At 39.8% G+C, this 22,260-nt stretch overlaps 2 protein-coding genes across 4 annotated transcripts in view; both read left to right on the top strand.

The window, feature by feature from the left end:
* Positions 1 to 12,220, top strand: part of LOC127935448 (zinc finger protein 40) — a 54,100-nt gene extending 41,880 nt beyond the window's left edge. For 2 of the 3 annotated variants that reach the window (XM_052533315.1, XM_052533316.1), the window contains exons 4-9: positions 1,860 to 7,564; positions 7,701 to 7,837; positions 7,928 to 8,103; positions 8,719 to 8,820; positions 9,612 to 10,156; positions 10,408 to 12,220. In XM_052533315.1, the coding sequence (XP_052389275.1) occupies positions 1,860 to 7,564; positions 7,701 to 7,837; positions 7,928 to 8,103; positions 8,719 to 8,820; positions 9,612 to 10,156; positions 10,408 to 11,562 (7,820 nt within the window). In that variant the 3' untranslated portion in view covers positions 11,563 to 12,220. Of the gene's footprint in view, positions 1 to 1,859; positions 7,565 to 7,700; positions 7,838 to 7,927; positions 8,104 to 8,718; positions 8,821 to 9,611; positions 10,319 to 10,407 lie in introns of all 3 variants that reach the window. The other variant, XM_052533317.1, reaches the window with a different exon arrangement.
* A 3,250-nt stretch (positions 12,221 to 15,470) lies between these two features.
* LOC127935488 (endothelin-1) lies at positions 15,471 to 18,266 on the top strand. Its single transcript, XM_052533402.1, has 5 exons — positions 15,471 to 15,684; positions 15,932 to 16,082; positions 16,210 to 16,353; positions 16,647 to 16,751; positions 17,268 to 18,266. Exons 1-5 carry the CDS (start codon positions 15,624 to 15,626, stop codon positions 17,401 to 17,403), a joined length of 597 nt encoding a protein of 198 aa, XP_052389362.1. The 5' UTR covers positions 15,471 to 15,623; the 3' UTR covers positions 17,404 to 18,266.
* The last annotated feature ends 3,994 nt before the right edge of the window (positions 18,267 to 22,260 follow it).

Raw genomic sequence — 22,260 nt, 5'->3', positions numbered from 1 at the left:
CAAAATACAGCAGGCAGTGATGTCACCAGCCCATCTCCATGTTAATCCTGAATCCGTTAAAGGCGTTAATTAGCTCAGAGTTTGTGGATGTCCTCACATCCTCTTTCTACATTCTCTAGAAATGTAAGGAAGTTTGTCTGTTGATCACTGACTTGCTAAGGTTACAAAGAGAATTAAGTTAGATTGACGTGTTCATGAAATCCTAACAGGTTTTTTTAATTTCTGGGGAATTCCTAAGGCATCCAGGAAATTATGACTTTGTTGTTCTAATACTAACCACTTCTCTCCACCAACCATGCCAAGCAAAGTAAAGAAGGGAAACCCTAATAAGTGCAGGGTTGCCACAGATGTTCAGGCTTGGTTACTTGTTTTGTAACTACTTGGCGTCAGGCACACAAAGAGCCTCAGTATAACTTAAAGACCACAGTGAGTCCAAACATGGCAAATGTGGTAAACCCTGCCCAATGATGAGTAATTGTGAAAAAGATTCAGTTGTGTATGCACTTTGCCATGTTTCCTTTTCCAAATTAAGAGCAATTTGTTTTCTGCCAGATGTTGACGTAGGTGCTCAGGTCTTACTGCTCAGAGTATCTGGACTGCATTTTATCCAGGGAAAGATTTAATTAATTCACACAAGTTTATTCATCCACATGAACACCTACACGCAAATTATTTCTTATTGTTTTTCTCTGCCAATTGACTGAGAGCTTGTAAAAGAATAGAACAAGGTAAGGCTCATCCTAACTAACACAATTGCAGTATTGAATGAGATGTAGGAGAGCAAGTGAAGGGAGGGTTTGGAGAGAGAGAGCGAGAGAGGGATGGTGACAGAGGGTTGAGAAACAGAGAGTGGGTTTTGTACATAATGATGCGTGGGCCTCAGTAGCAGCTCAGGAGATCTTCTAGATTCCAACAGTCTTGTCTATGTGCTAGCTGTCAGAAGCACTGGTGAAGCTTATAGTGAACTGGGCTTGCAAAGAAGAGGATTATTTTATTTTGATTTGCTTGATTTGCTTCGTCCACACTACAATTCATCAAAATCTGTTGCTTAGGTATGTTTTGGTTTGTCTGATATTAGTAAGATTTTTGCTGTTGATGACTTGTCTGAATTTTCTTTTTGTCTGAATTTTGGGTCATTTGTGAAGTTAATTTTGATGTTTAGATGTTGTAGAAAGTGCAGTATATGGTTTGATTTTGTTTTGCTTATGAACTTTGCATGATGAAAGGTTTTCTGCTAAAGGGGAGGGAATGAAAGCAGAAAATAACAGACGTGTTTGTTTTGAAGATTGTTAGGGAAATGCATGGGCAATTTGTACAATCTGTAGTCGAGCACACTAATTTAGATTTGTTACATTTTTAGGTTTTTAGGCTTTTTCTGTGCTTTTATGTCTGAGATATACATTCTTTGTTATTGTGCACTACACACTGAATTGCACTGTCAAAAATAAAACATCATGTATTTACTGTAATATGTCAATGATTGCTCAGATGCCAGTTGTCAGTTGATTCTGTTAACATTCTTGTTAAAATAAAAATAGGTAAGAATAATGTAATCAAGAATTCTACGTTTTCAACATTTAAAAACTGCATGTAATTTAATTAAGTTTAAACATTATTCAAAAATGTGTATTTAACCTTTAAAAATCTTTTTGATCGTTGTTTGTAACAATAGGGATTTTTTTGTTGTTGTTGTTGAGTAATCTTGTGGTTGGTCATAAAAAAATTATGTTTTTAAATAATTATATGTAATACTTGATATTGATCTGGAAAAAGAAAATCACAAAAGGTATTGGACATAATAAATGTTGAAAGTTTTTTGGATTATTCATTAAAAATGTTCTTTATTTTTTCCCATACAGACACAAAAGAAAGTACTGCCAGAAACTCTGAAAGCATCAAAGGATTGAAGAGGAAGAAAGTTGTGGCACAAAACCAGCTAAAGAGAATACCAAAATCTCCCGTCAAAAAGCAATCACAGACTAAAAAATCAATTTCTCCAAACATCTCTTCTTCATCCAAGGAAGCCACACCCTCCTCTTCTTTTTCAAGCAGTCCATCGCATGGATTGCCTGAATCTCAAGATGCTGAAGATGCACCACAGGATGCATCCACATCTAGAGCAGTAAAAGAAGAGCACAAGGAGTCCTCAACCTTAGAGCCACAGGCTCTCAGTCACAAAAGTGCTGCAGAGGAACTTTGTGCTACAGGGCCTTTGCAGGCAGAAGGCTTCTGTGGCAACGGCAACAACAAAAACACATCTCCCTCTCACACAAGTGCTCCCCTTGAGGTACTGCTCAAGGCTATGGAGCCAGATTTCAATACACTGACAGAAAGAAAGAACATCAGTCCAATAGGTCATCTTGGAAAATCAGTTTCCATTCCTGTCACTTATTCAGACTATGCCGTGACTATGCCTGCTGTAAATTTCAATGTCCAGTCACAACCCTCATTTGTGCCACCAATCAACGCAGCCAAACAGTTCTACAGCAGTGTGGCATCTCCAGGGCAACACACAACACAACAGTATGTGAACATGTCAGGAAATCGTCAGCAGGACAAACCAGGATTCCAGAAAAGCTATAATGTGGGTCCTTCACTTACATTGTCACATGCACCTGTTCCATTTGGATCAGGTGGCTTCCCTCAGAGCCAGCCCCCTGTTGTTCAAACATGCCAATCTTTGTCAGCCACAGTACCCAACTCCATTCAAGTCCCTGTCACACCAGGTTTCAACCCTGTTCAGATGACAAATGTGGTCAACTTCAGTGCAAGCCAGGTATCTGACATCTCTGCAAAAGATCAAAAACCAAAAAAACAAGGGAAGTATGTCTGTGAATATTGTAAAAGGGCTTGTGCTAAACCAAGTGTGCTTCTAAAACACATACGGTCCCACACAGGAGAGAGACCTTACCCATGTGTGACATGTGGTTTTTCATTTAAGACAAAGAGTAACTTATACAAGCATAAGAAATCTCATGCACATGCCATCAAACTGGGTCTGATAAAAGACTCCAGAAGTGGATCCCTCTCTCAAGAATCGGACAAAGGCCTGCCAACACATTCTGATGTGGAGGAAAGTGGGGACAGTGATGAGGAAGGTAGTGCAGCTGACTTAGACCTGGATTCTTCACAAAGCAGCCTAACAGTATTGTCTGAGAGCAGTCTGCTGAGTGCAGGCATGGTACCAAGCCAAGGAGAATCAGAGCATTCACTGGTGTTTGAAACTCTGAAACCACTGGTTACTCAGAGAGGTTGTGAGCCAAAGGTCACTGCTGCTCTCCCTAAAGTGGTTGTTCACCCTGCAAATGTTTCGCCTTTGCGTGCAGACAGCCCAAGAGTTACAGATTTGACACCTGAACATGCCACAGCCCAGAGGCAACGGGATTTCCACACAGCAAACATACGGTCCAATGTAATGGTTCTTTCTTCACTGAAAGAAGTGGATTGCACAAGTCCTCTACAAGATTCAGTTAGTGAAGATGAAGATCAGCATTGTAAATCACCACTAGGAGGCAGCCATGCCCAGCTACAAAGACAACAAGCAACTGATTACTCTCAACAATCACAAGGCAAGTGTCTGCTAAGTCCTCGGAGTCTTGGAAGCACAGACTCTGGCTACTTTTCACGTTCTGAGAGTGCAGATCAAGCAATGAGTCCGCCAAGTCCTTTTGTTAAGATAACTCCACCAGCAGAAAATGACCTTACAAAAGCACAAGTTCCCCCTTCCTCAGTTGTGGCAACTGTCATGCATGTAGCACCTGTCGAAAGGCCTCGAGTTTCTTCAGGACAAATGCGTCCTCCATTAGAAACCAAAGCTCTATCTCTTGAGGAGCGTATCTCAAAGCTGATCTCAGACAATGAGGCTGTTGTGGATGACAAACAATTAGACAGTGTCAAACCCAGACGGACTTCCCTTTCAAGAAGGGGTAGCATTGACTCCCCTAAATCCTACATATTTAAAGACTCCTTTCAATTTGATTTAAAACCACCGGTAAGAAGATCTAGTTCCAACTCAGACATACCAAAATCTCCATTCACTCCGACAGACAAATCCAAGCCAGTATTCCTTCTTTCTGTACCACCTCAGTATCCAGTTATTGACTGTTTACCAATTACAAGAAGTAATTCGATGCCTACAACACCTGGTCAGTCAGCTCTCTTCCCCAATGTAACACCTCAGCCTCACCCACTTAGGATCTGTCATTCATTTGATGACAAGATTAGTTCACTAAATGATGATGTGTTCTCTTCAGCTCCCTCTACTCCCAATCCTGCTGTACATCCACGTACACTAGTGAGACAGATAGCAGTTGAGGATTTGTCCACAAATGATGGTCACGTTCTTATCTCTGTCCATTCCATGGATGAGAGCCATCATGGACCAAGTGTTACACATGAACTACGAAGTAAGTCTTTTGAGCATGCAACAGAAAGAAACCGAAAACCCCAGCAAAACAAAGGGTCAATGTATGAATGTGAGACTTGTCGCAACCGTTACAGAAAACTGGAAAATTTTGAAAATCACAAGAAGTTTTATTGTTCTGAACTGCATGGTCCAAAAAACAAGCCTATGCATGCCAGAGAGATTGACACAGAAGTTTTTGGACGTGGAACTCAGCAGCCCCTTTTAAACAGAAATGCAGTAATTACCGGCATTGTAGAGCAACCACTCACAGTAAGAAAAAGAAGGAAAATTAAAAGTGTTGGAGATGACGATGACCAGTCTCCAACTGAGACCACTCCTCCATGCTCAAGAAGTTTTGACTCCTGCCAAACCTCTACATGTTTAATAGGGCAACCCTATTCTCAACATACCCAGTCCTTAAGTAACACTGCTATTTTAGGACAAATACAAATCATTGGCAGAGTTTCAGAACCACAAGAGTCAAGGCTATCTCCAATAAGAGAAGCTCAGGTCAGCACATCAAATAAAGAGAGAGGAGAACTCCAGAGGCAAGGAAGTGGAACTTCAGTCATTCGACATACCAACTCCCTCAGCCGTCCAAATTCTTTTGAAACATCTGAGTCCATTGACAGGTCATCTCCAGTTGATCCTGTGGAAAAGGAGGTTAAGAGCACAGTAAAATGTCATACAGAGGCTGCAGTGGGTTTATCTTCACAAAGTTACCATGACAGAATGTCTACACCTAAATGTGCAAGCCAAGCAATGGAACCTCATGGTAAGCAAACCTCTACCATTTGTAGTGATGGCACACCTGCACAGCAATCAAGGCTTGTGCGGCAGAACAACATTCAAGTTCCTGAAATCTTAGTAACAGAGGAACCAGACAGAGATCATGAAACTCCAGTTCTAGAATCAACAGAGAAACCAACAGAAACATTCAACTGGCCTCAGAGGAGTGAGAGCCTGTCTAAACTACCAACAGAAAAACTCCCCCCAAAGAAAAAGCGCATAAGACTTGCTCAAATGGAACACTCTTCTGGTGAATCCAGCTTTGAGTCTAGTCTCTCTCATAGCCTCAGTAGAGATAGTAGCTTGTCAAGGTGCTCTAGTATTTCAGCCTCTTTTGACAGAGATGATCCACCAAGATCTGACAGCCCATCCAGGTCTGACAGTGTTGGGAAGCCACCAGAAGCTCAAGGGATCCCTGTAGCAAACAACACTCTTGGGGTGCCAGGCATGATGAGACGCGCTACCTCAGAACAAATCAGCTCCACTCAGTCATCATTGGAAATTGCTTGTGACTACCGTAGCAAATCCTTTGATTGCAGCAGCATGTCACCCAGCAGGCCTTTGTCACCTATTCAGACTGCCCTGCCAAAAATTACACAAAGTCCTCTAACTACCCTGGTGCCTCTCATTGAACGAAGAAGGGGGCCTCTGGTACGTCAAATGTCCTTAAAGATTGCACCAGACCCCCAATTACCAGGTAAACAGACTCCCCCCATCCAAAGAGTCCCATTCACTAATGAATGCTCTGGGTCCCAACCTAGATCAATAAATCTAAACACATCTGCACTTGTTAAATCTTATGTTCTACATTCTGGAGATGCCCTGTTACCGAAAAATGAGCAAGTGGTTCAAAGCATCAACCTTGGAAGCCAAACCCAACAACCCCAAGTTCATGGTCTTCCACATCCATGGCATCAGACCTCAAGGGTTTTGGGATGCCGTGTGCAACCTCTGGTCCAAAAGGTGGCTGGTCAGACAGACGCTCAGAAGAGCTTTGATGAAAAAAATAAGAAGAGCTTTATACCTAAATACCAAATGAATTGCCCTGTACTAAAAACTGGCCAGACATATTTAGCAGGTGTACAAGGCCCACAGATCACTTTGCCAGTGATAACTATACCAATTGCTAATGAAATTAAAGTCTCTCAGTCAAATGATGGAATGCAAAATGTCTATGTAGCACAATCAGGTTATCAGGCTGCAATCAATAAGCCCCCAATTGTACTGCCTACTGGTTTGCAAGTTGATCCAGCATCTCGTATAACCCCAGTATCTACACCTGTACCACAGATTCTAATTACTCACGAGCACACCCTAGCACCTTCTTCTGTGGTTTCCAAGGTCAGCTTCCCTACGGTACATGTTGTGAACAGTGATTCAAATATTAGACCAGAAATTCAAGCTCATAGGCAACCTGGGTCTGTTGCTATACCGATGAAAACCAACTTGAAATCTACTGACCAAAACCAAATCACTGAGCAAAGCATCCTGTCTCTTGGTTCACTGCATTGTACACAAAAACTGGCATCTGCAAATTTATGCCCCCAAGAGTCTACTGCCTCAAGCAAGCGTATGCTCTCCCCTGCCAACAGCCTGGACATTGCTATGGAAAAGACACAAAAACGGGCTAAAGATGAACACGGAGTTGCATGTCTCACTGATGGTAGATCTCTAAACTACCTGAACTCCAAGATGTCAGAAATGACCAGGCAGAGGAAGTTTATGCTGGTTAGACAGGTTTGCACCACAGAGCCAGTGGACAGCCCAATTGAGACTGATGCCCCAGAACAATTGCCAGAGATGACAGAAGTTGTCAAGAACACCCAGACATCAGTATCCCAAACGACAACTGAGTTAAGTAAACACGAGATGGAGAGCAGAACACCTTCCACAACAACTGCTACATGTTTTTCTTCCAGAGTTCAAAGCTATGCCATGCCAGAGAATTCCACTCTGAAGCCACAAGAGAAAACTGAGGAGCAGCGTTGGGTTCCATCCAAATCTCCTCTAAGGCCTCCAACATTTCAGGGACAAGTGAAGTTAGCTTCTTCTGTGTCTGTTGTCAACACCAGAGACAGTCATCGCCTGTCTTTCCCTAGTCTCAAAACAGCTACAACCTTCACCTGGTGTTTTCTCATGAAAAGGAAACCCCTCCACATTCAACAGGCAGACCAGAGGATCTCTGCCTACTCTGCATGGGTAGTAAACCCCAACAATCCCAATCCACTGGGGCTTCCCACAAAAGCGGTCATGTCCTTGTTTGACTCCAAACAGACATCCAAGAAAATACACTACACCCAAGCAAAAACAACAACTTTGAAATCTGACATTTTGACCTACTCTGGGAAGCTGAAGGACATCTTGCCAATAGTATGAACATTTTCACTTGACCGAGTTTGCTTTAACAGTTAGCTTGAACATACTGTTTGCTATTTTACATTTTAAATACATTTGTTATGGTACATGCATGATTGACAAATTCTTATTGTATTTTGTATTGTTTCAGGTTTTGATTCAGCAGAGATCTGTGCCAGCTGAGAATAGTGGAAAAACAAAACCAGAGACTCGACTAATTAATCAAACAGAGTCGGACAGAGACTCTTCTAAATCTGAACCCCAACGAGTGAAGATCTTTGATGGAGGGTTTGTAAATCTTAGCATTTATCTTATCCCACTTCCCAATTACATAACAGGAAATTGTGTTTTGATGTGCAATTTGTGGTATATTTTCAGTTACAAGTCGAATGAGGAGTATGTGTACGTTAGGGGCCGTGGAAGAGGGAAATACATATGTGAGGAATGTGGAATCCGCTGCAAGAAACCTAGCATGCTGCGGAAACACATCCGTACACATTCGGACATCCGTCCATTTCATTGTACACACTGCAACTTCTCTTTCAAGACCAAAGGTGGGTTTAGTCCCAAACACTGATTTGAAAGCTTTGATGCTTAAATTTATTTTCTTACTCAATTGATTATTATTTAAAAGTTATTTTTGACCATTACAAATAATAAGCAGACTTTATAAAAATGGTTACATGTATTAAACAGGATTAAAATAAAATAATTTAATTTTTTTAATGCAGATAAAAATGTAATCCAAAAAGCACCTCTGGTTTTTGTCTTCCATCTTAAATGGCCAAGTCATACACTTGCATAAGGACAAATTTAAACATATTAATTTGTTTCATTTTCTAAATGAAATGTGTCAGAATTTGAGAACAGTTAGGTAATTTAGATAATTCTTAGGGATGGTTGGAAATTACTTCTGTACAAAGTGTTTTTTTCAGACTGTGCCTGTCCTCTTAAAAAAGCCTGTATGATTCATCACAGTTGAACTTCCCACACTGCAGTACAGCACACAGTGTCAGTCCAGCCCACGTTCCTTTAAGAACTTCTTTATCAGTTACTCACCCATTACATAGAGCTAGGGCTTAGGAATATGTCATGCTTATGTAAACCACTCCCATGCCCTGCATCCGCCTCCCACCTGAGTGACCTCTTTGTTCCCTTATTCCACACAGGGAACCTAACCAAGCATATGAAGTCCAAAGCCCACAGCAAGAAGTGCATAGAAATGGGAGTTTCTGTGGGTTTTATTGAGGACCAGGACCCAGAAGACTCAGGTAGAAGTCACTTATGTGTTTTCAGAAATATTAAACTTAACCAGACACTGAATAATCGGAGTTTATCTGATGAGGACCAATGAATAACCAACCAACTTTAGATGGCAGAAACTATAGTTTTGTTTACACCATTACATATTATTTTTTTCAATAACAGAATCAACCTGCAATTAATAGGCTTACTTATAATAGCATTATCTGTTAAATGTGGATTGTCCCTGGCTATGTTCTTCTGCAGTGGTGATCATCAATGGCAATGCCATAGTCTAATTAGAGATTCTAAATGCAGTCTTTTTCCTTGTTAACTCTTGGTGCATGTGGGCGGCATACACAGCGTTTAATGTGAGGAAATTGCTGCATCTAATTTTAGCAAAAGAGAGAGAGAGAGAGAGAGAAGCTGTGAGCTTTCTCTGGTCTCAGTTACTGAGAGCATATTTGTTTTCCTCTCACACAGTTCCACACAAGCTGTCAAGCACAGGCTGCATTTGTGGTCTGAGGTGTTAATGCCTTCCCTTTATAATGTGATGGGTGTTTCTAGACCATCTATTTTTTGCTATGCAGTAGAACTCAGGAAAGTGTAAGCTGTTGAAAAACGAAACACTATTTAAGGATTCAATTTAAATCTTTCATCTTTGGGTTACATTAATTAGGACACACTAGGGTTGTGAAAAGTTCTTAGGAGCCTTTTCATAGTAGAACTTTGTAGCTCTTCAAAGTAGCTACAATTACCTATGCTATATTATACAATTCCTCCTACTCTTTTTGTTCATTAAGTTGTTTTTCCCCCTAAGGTGATCGAGGAAGAGCGGGAAGTTCTGACAGACAGGACTCAGATGGTGATGACTCTGATGGCCCAGATGATGAGGATAACGATGGAGAAGAGGAAGATGAGGAGGACAGTCAGGCGGAGTCTGGAGTCTCTGCAACACCATCTGTTTCTGCAAGTCCACAGCATCTTCCTGCTAACCAGGCTGACATGGCTCCTAGCTCTCTGCTGGCTAAGATGTCCATCAGCCTGAATCAAACCCCAGCTCCCCAAACTCAGCCTCCTCAAGCCTCAGACTCCCAGACCTCAGACACAGAGCCTGTGGCTATGACAAGTCCTGTTTCGTTGGTCAGACAGATGTCAATTTCTGCATCCTGCTCCAGCCCTGGTCCTAGTCCCATCTCTTTCACATCCTACCCTGCCCCTTCCTCAGAATTCCACACCTCTGATACTGACTCCGTACACATGATGAGCCCAGTGTCACCTTGTAGGCAGATGTCCATCGACTACCCCGACTTTGATGTCCCCCCTAGTCCCCCAGTGCCAGGCAAGGGTGGCAAACTTGGCCAGGTGAGACCCGTGTCCTCGCAGTCATTGTCTTTCCCGTCATGCATCTCACCCTCTCTACATGTACACCTCACCCCATACCAGTACCCGACCCCATATGCATTCCCATGTCTTGAGTCTCGCATGCCTGGCACATCAGCAAAACTGCTTTGAATGCATGAAAAGGTGAATAGAATTTAATGTAGTCACTGACTGCAATTTTTGTGTTGTTTGGCGGTGTTGATAAAAGTATTCATAACATTGTTCTTTAACAGGAAGGAGTGTCAAGCACCATATCCCTCCCTGCAAGTGAGTGCAATGCCAACGTCGACCGTGGTACTCAGACCTCTTCTGACCCTCTTCAGGGTCCTCTGCACTTTCCAAATGCAGATCTGATCCATGAGGCCAGAGTGGAAGCCACTACTCATCTCTTCAGCCACCTGCCATTGCACTCCCAACAGCCCCCTCGTTCCCCATACAGCATGGTACCTGTGGGTGGCATCCAGCTTGTTCCCACCGGTTTGGCTGCTTACTCCACTTTTGTACCCATTCAGGCCGGGCCAGTCCAGCTAACCATCCCAGCACTCAGCGTGATCCACAGGCAGACCGGAAGCCCCCTCCCAGCATCCAACACCTTGCAACCAGAGGGCTCCCCAACCCAACCGCTGGTAGTTCAGGAACCAATCAGTAGTGTACTGCCTTGTTTCCCTCTGGGGCAAGTGGCAGGGCTTCAGACACTTGGTGCTCCCCAAACCGCCATGCAGCCTGTGGGTTTGGAGACCTTGAGCATGGTGGGTTTAGCCAACTCCACCCAACTGATGCCTCAACAGAGTCTCCCATTAAATGCCACCCTAGGCGTACAAGTGTTGGCAGCTAGCCCTGCCCCTCAGTGCAGCACTGCTTCCCCAGCACAAATCCCTGGCCTGCAGATCCTCAACATTGCCTTGCCAGCCCTTATACCATCCCTTAGCCCCCTCTCAGCTCTCAGTCCACTTCCTGCAGCCCAGAATAAGTCACATAGCCCTGAGGGTGTAGCATCTGTACCTCCACCAGCAAAGGTTGCAGAATCAGCACCAGCACCTATTTCTTCAGCCAGTCCTGCAATAGCCAATCCAGGAGATGTTCCTACAAATGCAAAGCCATCCACAGAGCCAAAGCAGGTCTCTCAAAACAGCCCTAGCACAAGGTCTATGGACACAGGGGGTGTAAAGAAGACTACAACCATGGTGGACAAACCCAACACACCACCACAACCTCCTTCGCTCTCCTCCCCCTCATCCTGTAATGAGAGAGGCTGCGATGTTGCACACATGGCAACTGCTGGTGGGGCTGGTGAAGTGAAAAAGCAACCTGTCTCTAGACAACCAGTGACTGAGGACTACAATGAAGCCTCTAGTGATGATGAGGATAGACTTGTCATAGCTACCTGAGAATCCCAATAAAAGCTCTGTCTTTTCTGCCTATGTATTTCTCTTTCTCTTTCCACTTCTTTCTCCTCCTTTTTTGTAAAACTTTGTCACTTTGTAAAACTAAAACACTTCAGGAGGTTTGCTGCTCTGCAAACCTTCTCTAAAAGCACATTTTCTGACAGTGATATTGTATGTGCAATCATAAATGATGACCAATTATTTTATTTTGTAGTTTTTTTTTTGTCAGCACCAGACAGTTTTTCTTTTCTTTTTGTACATGTTGTATATACAATTGTGCCTTTTGGAGTTTCTCATTTAGAAACCTGTATATAATATATTATAAATCTAGTAGTCACCTATTTGGAAGTTAAGTTCATATGGAAGTAAAAGAAGAATGGAGGAAATTTGTTTTATTTTTTACATTTTTTATTTTTAAAAAGTTGTTAAAATGTCGTAAACTGATGGGGAAATTAATGTTGTACTGATATATAAACATTTCTATGGCTTTTGGGGGGCAGTGTTCTTGTGCACAGATGTTGTGGTCAAGTATTTATTATATTCCACCTGGTGCCCATTTTGAACTCCATAAGACCATAGGTATGAGTAAAATGGTGGCTTTACGTTTGCTGTATCTATACTATCAACAGTATCAGTAAAACCTTGTTTACAAGTGTAGAAATGCCTCTGAAGTCTCATTTTTTTAAGTTGTGTAATAAGCGCTCTGATTTTTCTTTGCTTTTTTCTCTCCTTTAATCAACCCTGTAGAAAGGGTTATTCCCGGGGCTCTCCAAGACACTAGATTTATTCAGCAGTTCAAATCACTAATGAGGAGCTTGGAGAGGCCAGCCAATGACGTCACCAATCAGCTCCTTTACGAGGTTTTACTGACTGCAACACTGTCCTTGTCTCGAGGCTCGGAGCAAAAGCTCTCATTACATCCCCAGAATGACTCATTCAATTGAGAGTATTTGCTGGCTGCCTCTGCAGTCCACCAAGACTGACTCAATAACGCTACCTGCTGGACGGGTCGTGTTATTGCATGCAGAGTAGAGCAGTACATGGCACATCATGCAAGATGGTGGGGTGAGGGAAGATGTTGCTTAGTTACCCAGCCCCCAGAAGAGCATGAGAGTGGGTGAGACTCAGCTCCGAACATTCCGTCCATCTAAACCTGATGAATTTAATCAAAGTGAGAGAACATTAAAACTCATTAGTCAACATGAAACTATTCTATCCAATGGAAACAACATTCCTAGATTTGTCCGTAATGTAGATGTGTATGACTTTCAAACTTTCCACCTAATTCTAAATAAATCCCTTTCTGTCATTAGTCAGTGTCAATGTATCTTTGCATCAGTTCTATTCTATAGAGAAAAATTAAGAGTTTCATCATTAGGACGTGTATATACAGGCGAGGCTTAGCCTTGTCTATGAGCGTGTTGTCAGAACATTTGAAAAATATCACTGCAGTCATGCCACCCTTGCCCAAGGAGAGCTACACTGAAAAACAGAACTACATATTTCCATAATTGGGCTTAATGCAGCATCCATATTCACCTGATCTTAACAGATTGCGTTTATTGTTGTCCTAATTCTCTGTCTTAGAATGAACAAGCAAGAACAGGCTGCACGTACGGAATCTTCGCACTGTAATATTCAATACATTTTGGAGCGGGTGGAGGGTAACCAAGTGAGCGTCAACTGGCCTGAGTTTCCATTAACAGGGTTTTCCATGGGTTAGGAAAAGAGCTAGTAGCTGAAGTTTCAAAACTGCTGTTAGTTTCACTCAATATACTGCAATCTGCAGTTTATATACACCAATTGCTGGCCAAGTGGGTGTCCTAAACAGGATTTTGACGCTGTGTTCTTTTATTTATTTATTTATTTTTTGGATTTTGTTTTGTTTTGTTTTTTGAGCGCACACACACACACACACACACATATATATATATATATATATATATATATATATATATATATCTCACACTAAATTGTGCTGTTTCATTCATTATTCTTAATTGAAGTGCTGTTTCATTAAACTGTTTAATAGCAGGTTCACCTGTAACTTACCCCACACCGAGTGCTCCAGTTGCAGGATTTTGTTTCAATTAGCTTTTCTGGGCAATATGGGTGGACCGCATCACAGCACAGAGACAGCACTCATTAAGATAATGAATGATATTCGCTTAAATTGTGACTCTGGCAAAATATCGATGCTGGTATTGCTAGATCTCAGTGCTGCGTTTGACACTGTCGATCATAACATACTACTAGAGAGACTGGAAAACTGGGTCGGGCTTTCTGGAATGGTACTTAAATGGTTCAGGTCATACTTAGAAGGGAGAGGCTATTATGTGAGTCTAGGAGAGCATAAGTCTAAGTGGACGTCCATGACATGCGGAGTCCCACAAGGGTCAATTCTTGCACCTCTCTTGTTTAGCCTGTATATGCTTCCACTAAGTCAAATAACGAGAAAGAACCAAATTGCCTATCACAGCTATGCTGATGATACCCAGATTTACCTAGCCTTATCTCCAAATGACTACAGCCCCATTGACTCCCTCTGCCAATGCATTGACGAAATTAATAGTTGGATGTGCCAGAACTTTCTTCAGTTAAACAAGGAAAAAACTGAAGTCATTGCATTTGGAAACAAAGATGAAGTGTTCAAGGTGAATGCATACCTTGACTCTAGGGGTCAAACAACTAAAAATCAAGTCAGGAATCTTGGTGTGATTCTGGAGACAGACCTTAGTTTCAGTAGTCATGTCAAAGCAGTAACTAAATCAGCATACTATCATTTAAAAAACATTGCAAGAATTAGATGTTTTGTTTCCAGTCAAGACTTGGAGAAACTTGTTCATGCCTTTATCACCAGCAGGGTGGACTATTGTAATGGGCTCCTCACCGGCCTTCCCAAAAAGACCATTAGACAGCTGCAGCTCATCCAGAACGCTGCTGCCAGGATTCTGACTAGAACCAGAAAATCTGAGCATATCACACCAGTCCTCAGGTCCTTACACTGGCTTCCAGTTACATTTAGGATTGATTTTAAAGTATTTTTACTCGTATACAAGTCACTAAATGACCTAGGACCGAAATATATTGCAGATATGTTCACTGAATATAAACTTAACAGAGCACTCAGATCACTAGGATCAAGTCAGTTAGAAATACCAAGGGTTCACACAAAACAAGGGGAGTCTGCCTTTAGTTATTATGCCGCCCGCAGTTGGAATCAGCTTCCAGAAGAGATCAGATGTGCTAAAACACTAGTCACATTTAAATCTAGACTCAAAACGCATCTTTTTAGCTGTGCATTTATTGAATGAGCACTGTCAAATGTCCGAACTGATTGCACTATATTTTCAATGTTTTTTTTTTATATGTAAAATCATTTTCTAACTGTTTTTAAATGTCTTAATCATTTTAAAGGTTTTAAAATTGCTTGTTTTATTTTTGTTATTATTTTTCTTCATGATTATTTTACTTTATTTTATGTAAAGCACTTTGAATTACCATTGTGTCCGAAATGTGCTATATAAATAAACTTGCCTTGCCTGCCTTGAATATTTAATCGTTTTCGTAAAAAACTTTAAAGGTCTTCGCTTCGCAGTAAAAAAAGAAATTGTGGAATATTCTTGTTTGGAGTTTCAAGTCTGCGCGGTTTGTACTCGCGCTCCCTCTACTGTCCTGTATGAAAACTCTTCTCATTTCAGACACCTTACTTAAAAAAAAAAAAAAAAAAAAAAAAAAAAAGACTTGGCAGCAAGCGGCTGCCCGGCGTCTTCATCCCACTGGAATCTCAGGAATACAAAGTTCTTATCTCGCTCCACACGTTGCTTGTCGGTGACTATTGTCAAAGAGCATTGTGTGCGCGTGAGCGAGCGAGCGGGCGGGAGGAGGAGAGCACGCGTATATAAGCGCTTCTGTACAGGGGTGTGCTCGAGACTACTGAAAGATGCATAAGTGCATTAAGACTGCAGCTTTATAGAGCAAAACTCAACCCTTTTAGCTGTTTGCGAATTTATTGGATTATCACCATTTGTGCCACATCAGGGACTTGCATAAGCTTAAATAAAATGGATTTGAGGATTATTTTTCCAGTGTTGTCCATGCTGTCATCTGGAATTTTTGATTTGGGTATGTACTTATTTTAAGTATATTGATATCCAATATAATGTGTTAGAGATTATTTGAGTGCCTTTTCTTATATATCTATAAGATGAGCATTACTGTCATTTTCAATTGAGTGTGACAAATTCCAGTTTTTCCAGTCCATCAAACACAGTTTTGCAACTTAAGAGTGTAAAAATCACAGTGTGTGTTTGTAGGTAGAATTCTTTATGTAGCAAAACCTTATGAATTCAACATCATTTTATGATTTTAGCTGCTCCAGCATCTTTGGGTCTTGGCACAGCACAAGCCACAGCAATCTCTGTGCGACACTCCAGGACTAAGAGATGTTCCTGCGCAAGTTTTATGGATAAAGAGTGTGTCTACTTTTGCCACCTGGACATAATATGGGTCAACACACCAGAGTAAGTCATGACAAACATTATATTTAATGTCTTTAAATGTACAAAAAAAATATGTATATATCTGTAAATAATTATTAAATAATGGAATGACTAACATTGTCTTCTAATTATTTTTTCTTTCCCCCAGGCGAACAGTGTCATATGGACTTGGAAACGCTCCACGTAAGAAGCGCTCAGTAACAGAACCTGTTGTGCCCAAGTCACGCTGCAAATGTGCAGATAGTCAAGACAAAACATGCTCATCATTTTGTCAGCTGGACAATTCCTTAAAGTAAGTACACATGCTAAAAATGTGAACAATGTCGTAGTTAAACCCTGATAGTTTTAATCTTAAAACCAATTTCAGGGTCACAGGACTTACTGGTTAAAAAATATTTGGGACACAGTCTTGTTTTCCCGAGCACGAGCTGTGTGTGGGAACCTTAGTAATAATCTAAAGGCATAATTGCTTTCATTGCATGACTTGACGAACTTGCAAAAACAGGTTTCAGTTCTATTTGTGGACTTTTATCAAACGTGTTCAGGAATTGACTCCTCATGTCTCGTGTGAACTTTCTTTTTTAGGCATAAAGCAGCGTCAGACAAGGCAATGCATGCCGCCCAGGGCCAAGATTGTGCCGAGAAGCAATGCAAACACAAGCTGGCAGACAAACAGACAACGATTAGACGGTAAGACAAACCACACAGATTAAAAATGTAAAGCAGCACATTTGCATTATAACATACATTTAAGAAATAATTTGGCTGCTTTAATTGCAAGCCTCTGTAAGATTGATATCTCTTGTGGCCTGGAAAATAACCTAGCTTAGTTAATGTACACTAGCTTTGAAAGAAAATATTTTTTTTTTTGAAGACTACATTTTAATTAAAGTGGATTTTGCTTTCAATGTTTATCTTATGGATACAATGAAAATCTGAGTCTTAAACTATTTTTTATTTATTTATTTAAAACCATGAATGCAATAAATATACAAGATATATATTTATACAAATATACATATATAGATGTACATATATAGATATAGTATATACTATAGACGTACCGTAAAATTGTACATTTCTGGCTGATGCATCTATATTGAACTTTTAATTCTCAATATCTCTGAGCATCTGATTTAAGTTGTACTAGTACTTGACAGGTAAATCTGGTCTTGATATCGACCTCATTGCTTTGTTTTTCTATAGGGTGAAAAACACAAAACAGAGTGGTGACATCCTCTCCAGGGTGAGGGCCATCAAGAGGATCAATCTTCTCCTGGAGAAATGGGTGAGGAGGCACCACAGGACACGAGCGTGGACGTCTGAAAACGCTGCTTCATAGAGACCAGGCTCATCTTTGATGATCCACCACAGGACTTACCTGGATAAGAAGCTCCTCTCTGCTCATTTATCGCATACGTCTTGTGCTTTCATGCCATGGGGTGTCATCAGGTGTGTTGGAATGCCTACTGATGCAAGCGTCTTGCGTTGTGGTGTTTGTCATGTGGGCTCCACCTTAGAAGTGAGTCAGTATCAGTGTGGCATTGTGGAGCTCAGGGGGATGAAAAACCGAGGAAGATGTTGACTTAACAAACCAAACCTCAAATTATAAAGACTAACCTCTATCAACATTAAATGTTTCTGAACTAGACCTTCTGGTGCATGGGATAACTAGACGAAGAAGCCAAGTGGGATGTTTAAATTAAACTGATTGCAAATAATGACTAGCATTGAAGATATTTGTTGCACATGAGGAATATGCTGTAACTAAATGAAACTGTGGAATCAGGGACTCCAGAAACACATCAGAGGACACTGAACATCAAGCCACTACAAGCCAAAGACTCTTTCTTGGATCTTGTTACTGGACTCATTCACTTTATTCACTGTAAAACAATGAAGCTCTGTAACTGCGTCAATGCTTCAGTGGAATTGCTATTTTTCACATTTATGTTAAATATTTATCTTTAGCCATATTGGCTAATAAGACTCTTCTCAATGTTATTTCTATGAAATGATAGCATTTAATTGCCATTAATGTGGTTAACTTTTTTAGGCAATAATAAATATTTTGCATTATTTAAACAACTTCAGCTGCTTCTGAATTTTTCTGCTTATTATTTTATGTCCCACTGAAATGCGTAATTATGTTTGCTCCAACTGTATTTATATTTAATAGAACAGAATCATGTGCCCCAACTGCAATGTGTGAGTGTGTGTGTGTTTGAATCTATCTATCTATCTATCTATCTATCTATCTATCTATCTATCTATCTATCTATAGATAGATAGATAGATAGATAGATAGATAGATAGATATACTATCTATCTATCTATCTATCTATCTATCTATCTATCTATCTATCTATAGATAGATAGATAGATAGATAGATAGATAGATAAATAGATACATATACTATAAAAGTACCGTCACCATACTTCTGTAACCAGTTTCTGTGCTGATTTTAAAATGATGCAAATGTTACAGATAAAAGACAAACAGTAAACAATTTCATTAAGGTTTTTTTTTCTTCTTCTTTTTTTTTTTTAAGAGCCTAAGGACGCTTCACAAAGCATAAACAAGCATTTTCAAACACATAAACAATCATGCATGAGTGGAACAAAAAACAGGTAACATTACAGGGATAAAACAGCTGAAAATCTGTGCGCATTAGTTTTAATGTGGTCTTTAAGACCTGGAAAGACGTACTCCACTGAAAGCCTTACAACCAACAATAGAGTTTAACCAGGTGCAGAAAGCAGGCTTTCAATGAACACAGGTCAGATTATTGTGATGTGATGTGATGTGAGAGATGAAAGGTGAAGCAAACTGGATGTAGCAAACTAGACATCATCCAGTAGACAGTTATGAACCAAATCAATTAGCATAATCTTAAAGGGACATTAAACCATGCCAAAACTCAAAAACAGAAAACGACCCCTAAGTATGTAAACCAAAAGATTAGACCTAAACTGTTAAAATAAAAATTTACTTTGAAACAATTTTCAATTTAATTTAAACAGAAAAGCTGAAATAATTTTTTTTTAAAAATTTAAAAAAAAAAAAAAAAAAAAGTAAAAAATTCTTCAAACTTTGAAACAGCACTTAAAAAAAAAGCATAAAAAAACTGGAAGCATTAAAAATAAGGTTAATCATAATTGACTGACAGCTTTGTCTTTGGACAGAAAGGTCTTTGTCTGGATCTATCTGTGAGGTCTTGGCAGATTTGGGTCTTGGATGTTTTGGTCTGAACTTCAGCTTTGACTAATAGCCTGTCAAATAACTGCATAAAAAAAAAATCGATTAAAGAAAAATAAAATTGATTAAATAAATAAATAAAAGAAAAATAATTTATTATATATTTATTTATATTAAAAACTATTATATAATTTAAAAAATATTCTAAAATGTATATATAAATAATATACTACCTCTATGGATTGTTAAATCCACTAATATGCAATTAATTAAACTTGCTTTTAATTTACACGTACAAACCCATCTATTTATTAGATCCTTACTTTTTATTAAAGAATCAATAAGACTCCACCCACACTGCATTCCTGCATTACAGGAGCTTTAGAAAAGACACATATAAGAAAATACACCCTGCAGGGAATTTCCAATAGATCCTTTTGATTGGTGAATTTTAGCCTGTCTTTGTCCATATGTGTAGAAGAGAGAAGAAAGAGAGAGAGAGAAATATTCTTGGATCGACCTGTAAAAGTCGAGCACAAAGGCTGCCTCTCCTCCTGAGCTGCGCACTTTTCGCATGAGGGTCTCCAGGGGCCGGGAAAAACTGGCATAAGTCATTATGGCTTGAATAGAGCATGAGCACACATAATAGCCCATTATGGCACAAGGAATCTCCTTGAACTGACAGGCATTGAGCAAACAATGGAAGAGTCTCAGGGAGGGGCGGACACGCCTCGGCTTCTGACGTCTCCGCGTGCTGCCGGGGTCACCGCCCTCAGTTACCTTCACACACACGCAAACAATGGATTCACCTTACACGCATACGCTATGCCATATAATAACACAAAACATTGACGCAAATGTGGACTTAATTCCAAGGGCATCCCGGGACTGTGATTTTGAGTTCAGGCTGATGACTGTTTCAGCTTAAACCCTTCACTCATCATCTGTGAATGAGGCGGTCGTTGTGAGAGCTGATTGATGGGATCAGGGCTCATTGAATGGGTGCTGATCACTGTTTTAAATGATTTAAGCAATCTTTTACAGTCCTAAAAAGTATAATTATTCTTCAGATGGGCCAGAGATCCTCCCTGATAAATAAATGTGTCATAGGAGTGCAAATTCCACTTATTCAGTCTGCGGTCGTCCATCCACCTGGTGGAGAGTGATGACACATTGGCTCTGTTGCAAAACCTTTGTAGGCAGCATAGCAACGCTAACTTGGAATAAAAGAAAACCGTGCCTTGATGCACTGCTTGGGTCAAATTTTCCAGCAGCTCTCCATGTATTCTTTATGAATTTGGCTTTTCCAGAATGCAGTGCAAACAAACTCAGTGAGCAAATTCTTTCGAGATGGTAGAGAAGGTGAGAGATGACAGTTTCATTCAGCAATGAAAATATAATTATTTTATTTATGTTTGACATGTACTTTTATGCTATTAAAAGCCAGATCATTAGTTTAAAAATGTTAGTCAAACTATAGCAAGCAAAACTGTTAGGATTTTATGCTCACCAAGGCTGCATGCATTTGTTTAATCAAAACAGTGATACTGTAAAATATTATTACAATTTAATTGTTTTCTATTTGAGTATATTGAAAAAAATAATTTTATTTCTTCAATGCAAAGCTGGATTTTCAGCACCATAACTGATTCTAAGTTTTTTTTTTTTTATTATTGTTCTTAAAAATATATATCAATGTTGAAAAATTTGTGCAGCTAAATATTTTATATTTTGTTTTAGGATTCACTGATAAATACAAAGTACAAAATAACAGCATTAATATTTATTTATTTTGAATGACCCCAGAATTTGGCTTTGATTTTTGAAACAGGGCTTTTATGTCACAGGGCCATTTACGTCAGCCAGTCCAGACTTCATTCAGTGCACAGTCGTTTCACTCTAATCCAACTTTCTCTGTCATAACACAACTCAGACACACACACACACACACACACACACACACACACACACACACACACACTCACACCCTCTATGCCTCCGGTCATCTCCATCAGCAACAAAAACAACCTCTGAAACTATTACGGAAGATCCCCAAAACATTCTCAGAATTCTTTTTTGACACACAGCAATTTGCAAATGTCTACTTAGCTCCGATCTATGCATTTTGCTTACTGTGCTTCTCTAATATCAACATTTAGCACAATAGACATTTTGAACATTTCAAGCCATAAGGACTTCTATAAATAAGATGTAGTCTCAGAAGCTAGATTTTTGACTATTTACAGTACATAATGGATTTTTCTCTATCAAGATGTTAGAAAAGCACTGACAACATTATCTGCCTGAGCAGTTTGCAAACTTTTTGACACAATACTGTATATGTGCGGTTCTCGCAAAACTCTAAAAGATACTGAGAGATGAAGAGACTAGCTATTTCTGCACATTGTCACATCAGAGATACCCGAGAATAATCATGATATTGTACAAACTGTTTTAAGCAAATTACTAAATAGTAAAGTAGCCATTTTGACTTACAAATTTCCATTAAAAGCTTCTTGCATACTAATTCAACATGATTAAGTCACTTATCTAGTAGTGGCATTATATCCCAAACAGAAATAAAAATCATATAGCGCCAGACTTGATATAACATGCATAACAGCACTGATTTTCAGATCAGATCCCATCTTACAGAGCCTGTTGACAGTGCCAGATAAGGATAACATCATGCATGTTTACCCAAAAGCAGAAAATGAAAGTTACACTGCCTATTTTACCAGAATAAAATGGTGTACGTATCATATTTCACCTGCATATGGTGGAAAATAAGCATAAACCTACAGCTTTCAGTTCACAAAAACTGGCATAAAACTGATAAGTAAAGACGGTAAGGACTTTAAATATATATCACAAGTTCATTACTAAAAACATCTTGTAACAGAATACGTCACACAAGTGTTTTGAGTAATATTCTGCAATAAAAAAAAAAGACAAAAAAACAAGGGTGCGTGCGAATGGACTGCGCTCATGAACTCATCT

Source organism: Carassius gibelio, chromosome A19 (assembly GCF_023724105.1).
Source record: "Carassius gibelio isolate Cgi1373 ecotype wild population from Czech Republic chromosome A19, carGib1.2-hapl.c, whole genome shotgun sequence".
NCBI classification, from domain to species: domain Eukaryota; kingdom Metazoa; phylum Chordata; class Actinopteri; order Cypriniformes; family Cyprinidae; genus Carassius; species Carassius gibelio.
Note: the sequence above shows the minus strand (reverse complement) of the source record. Positions and strands in the feature narration are given on the sequence as shown.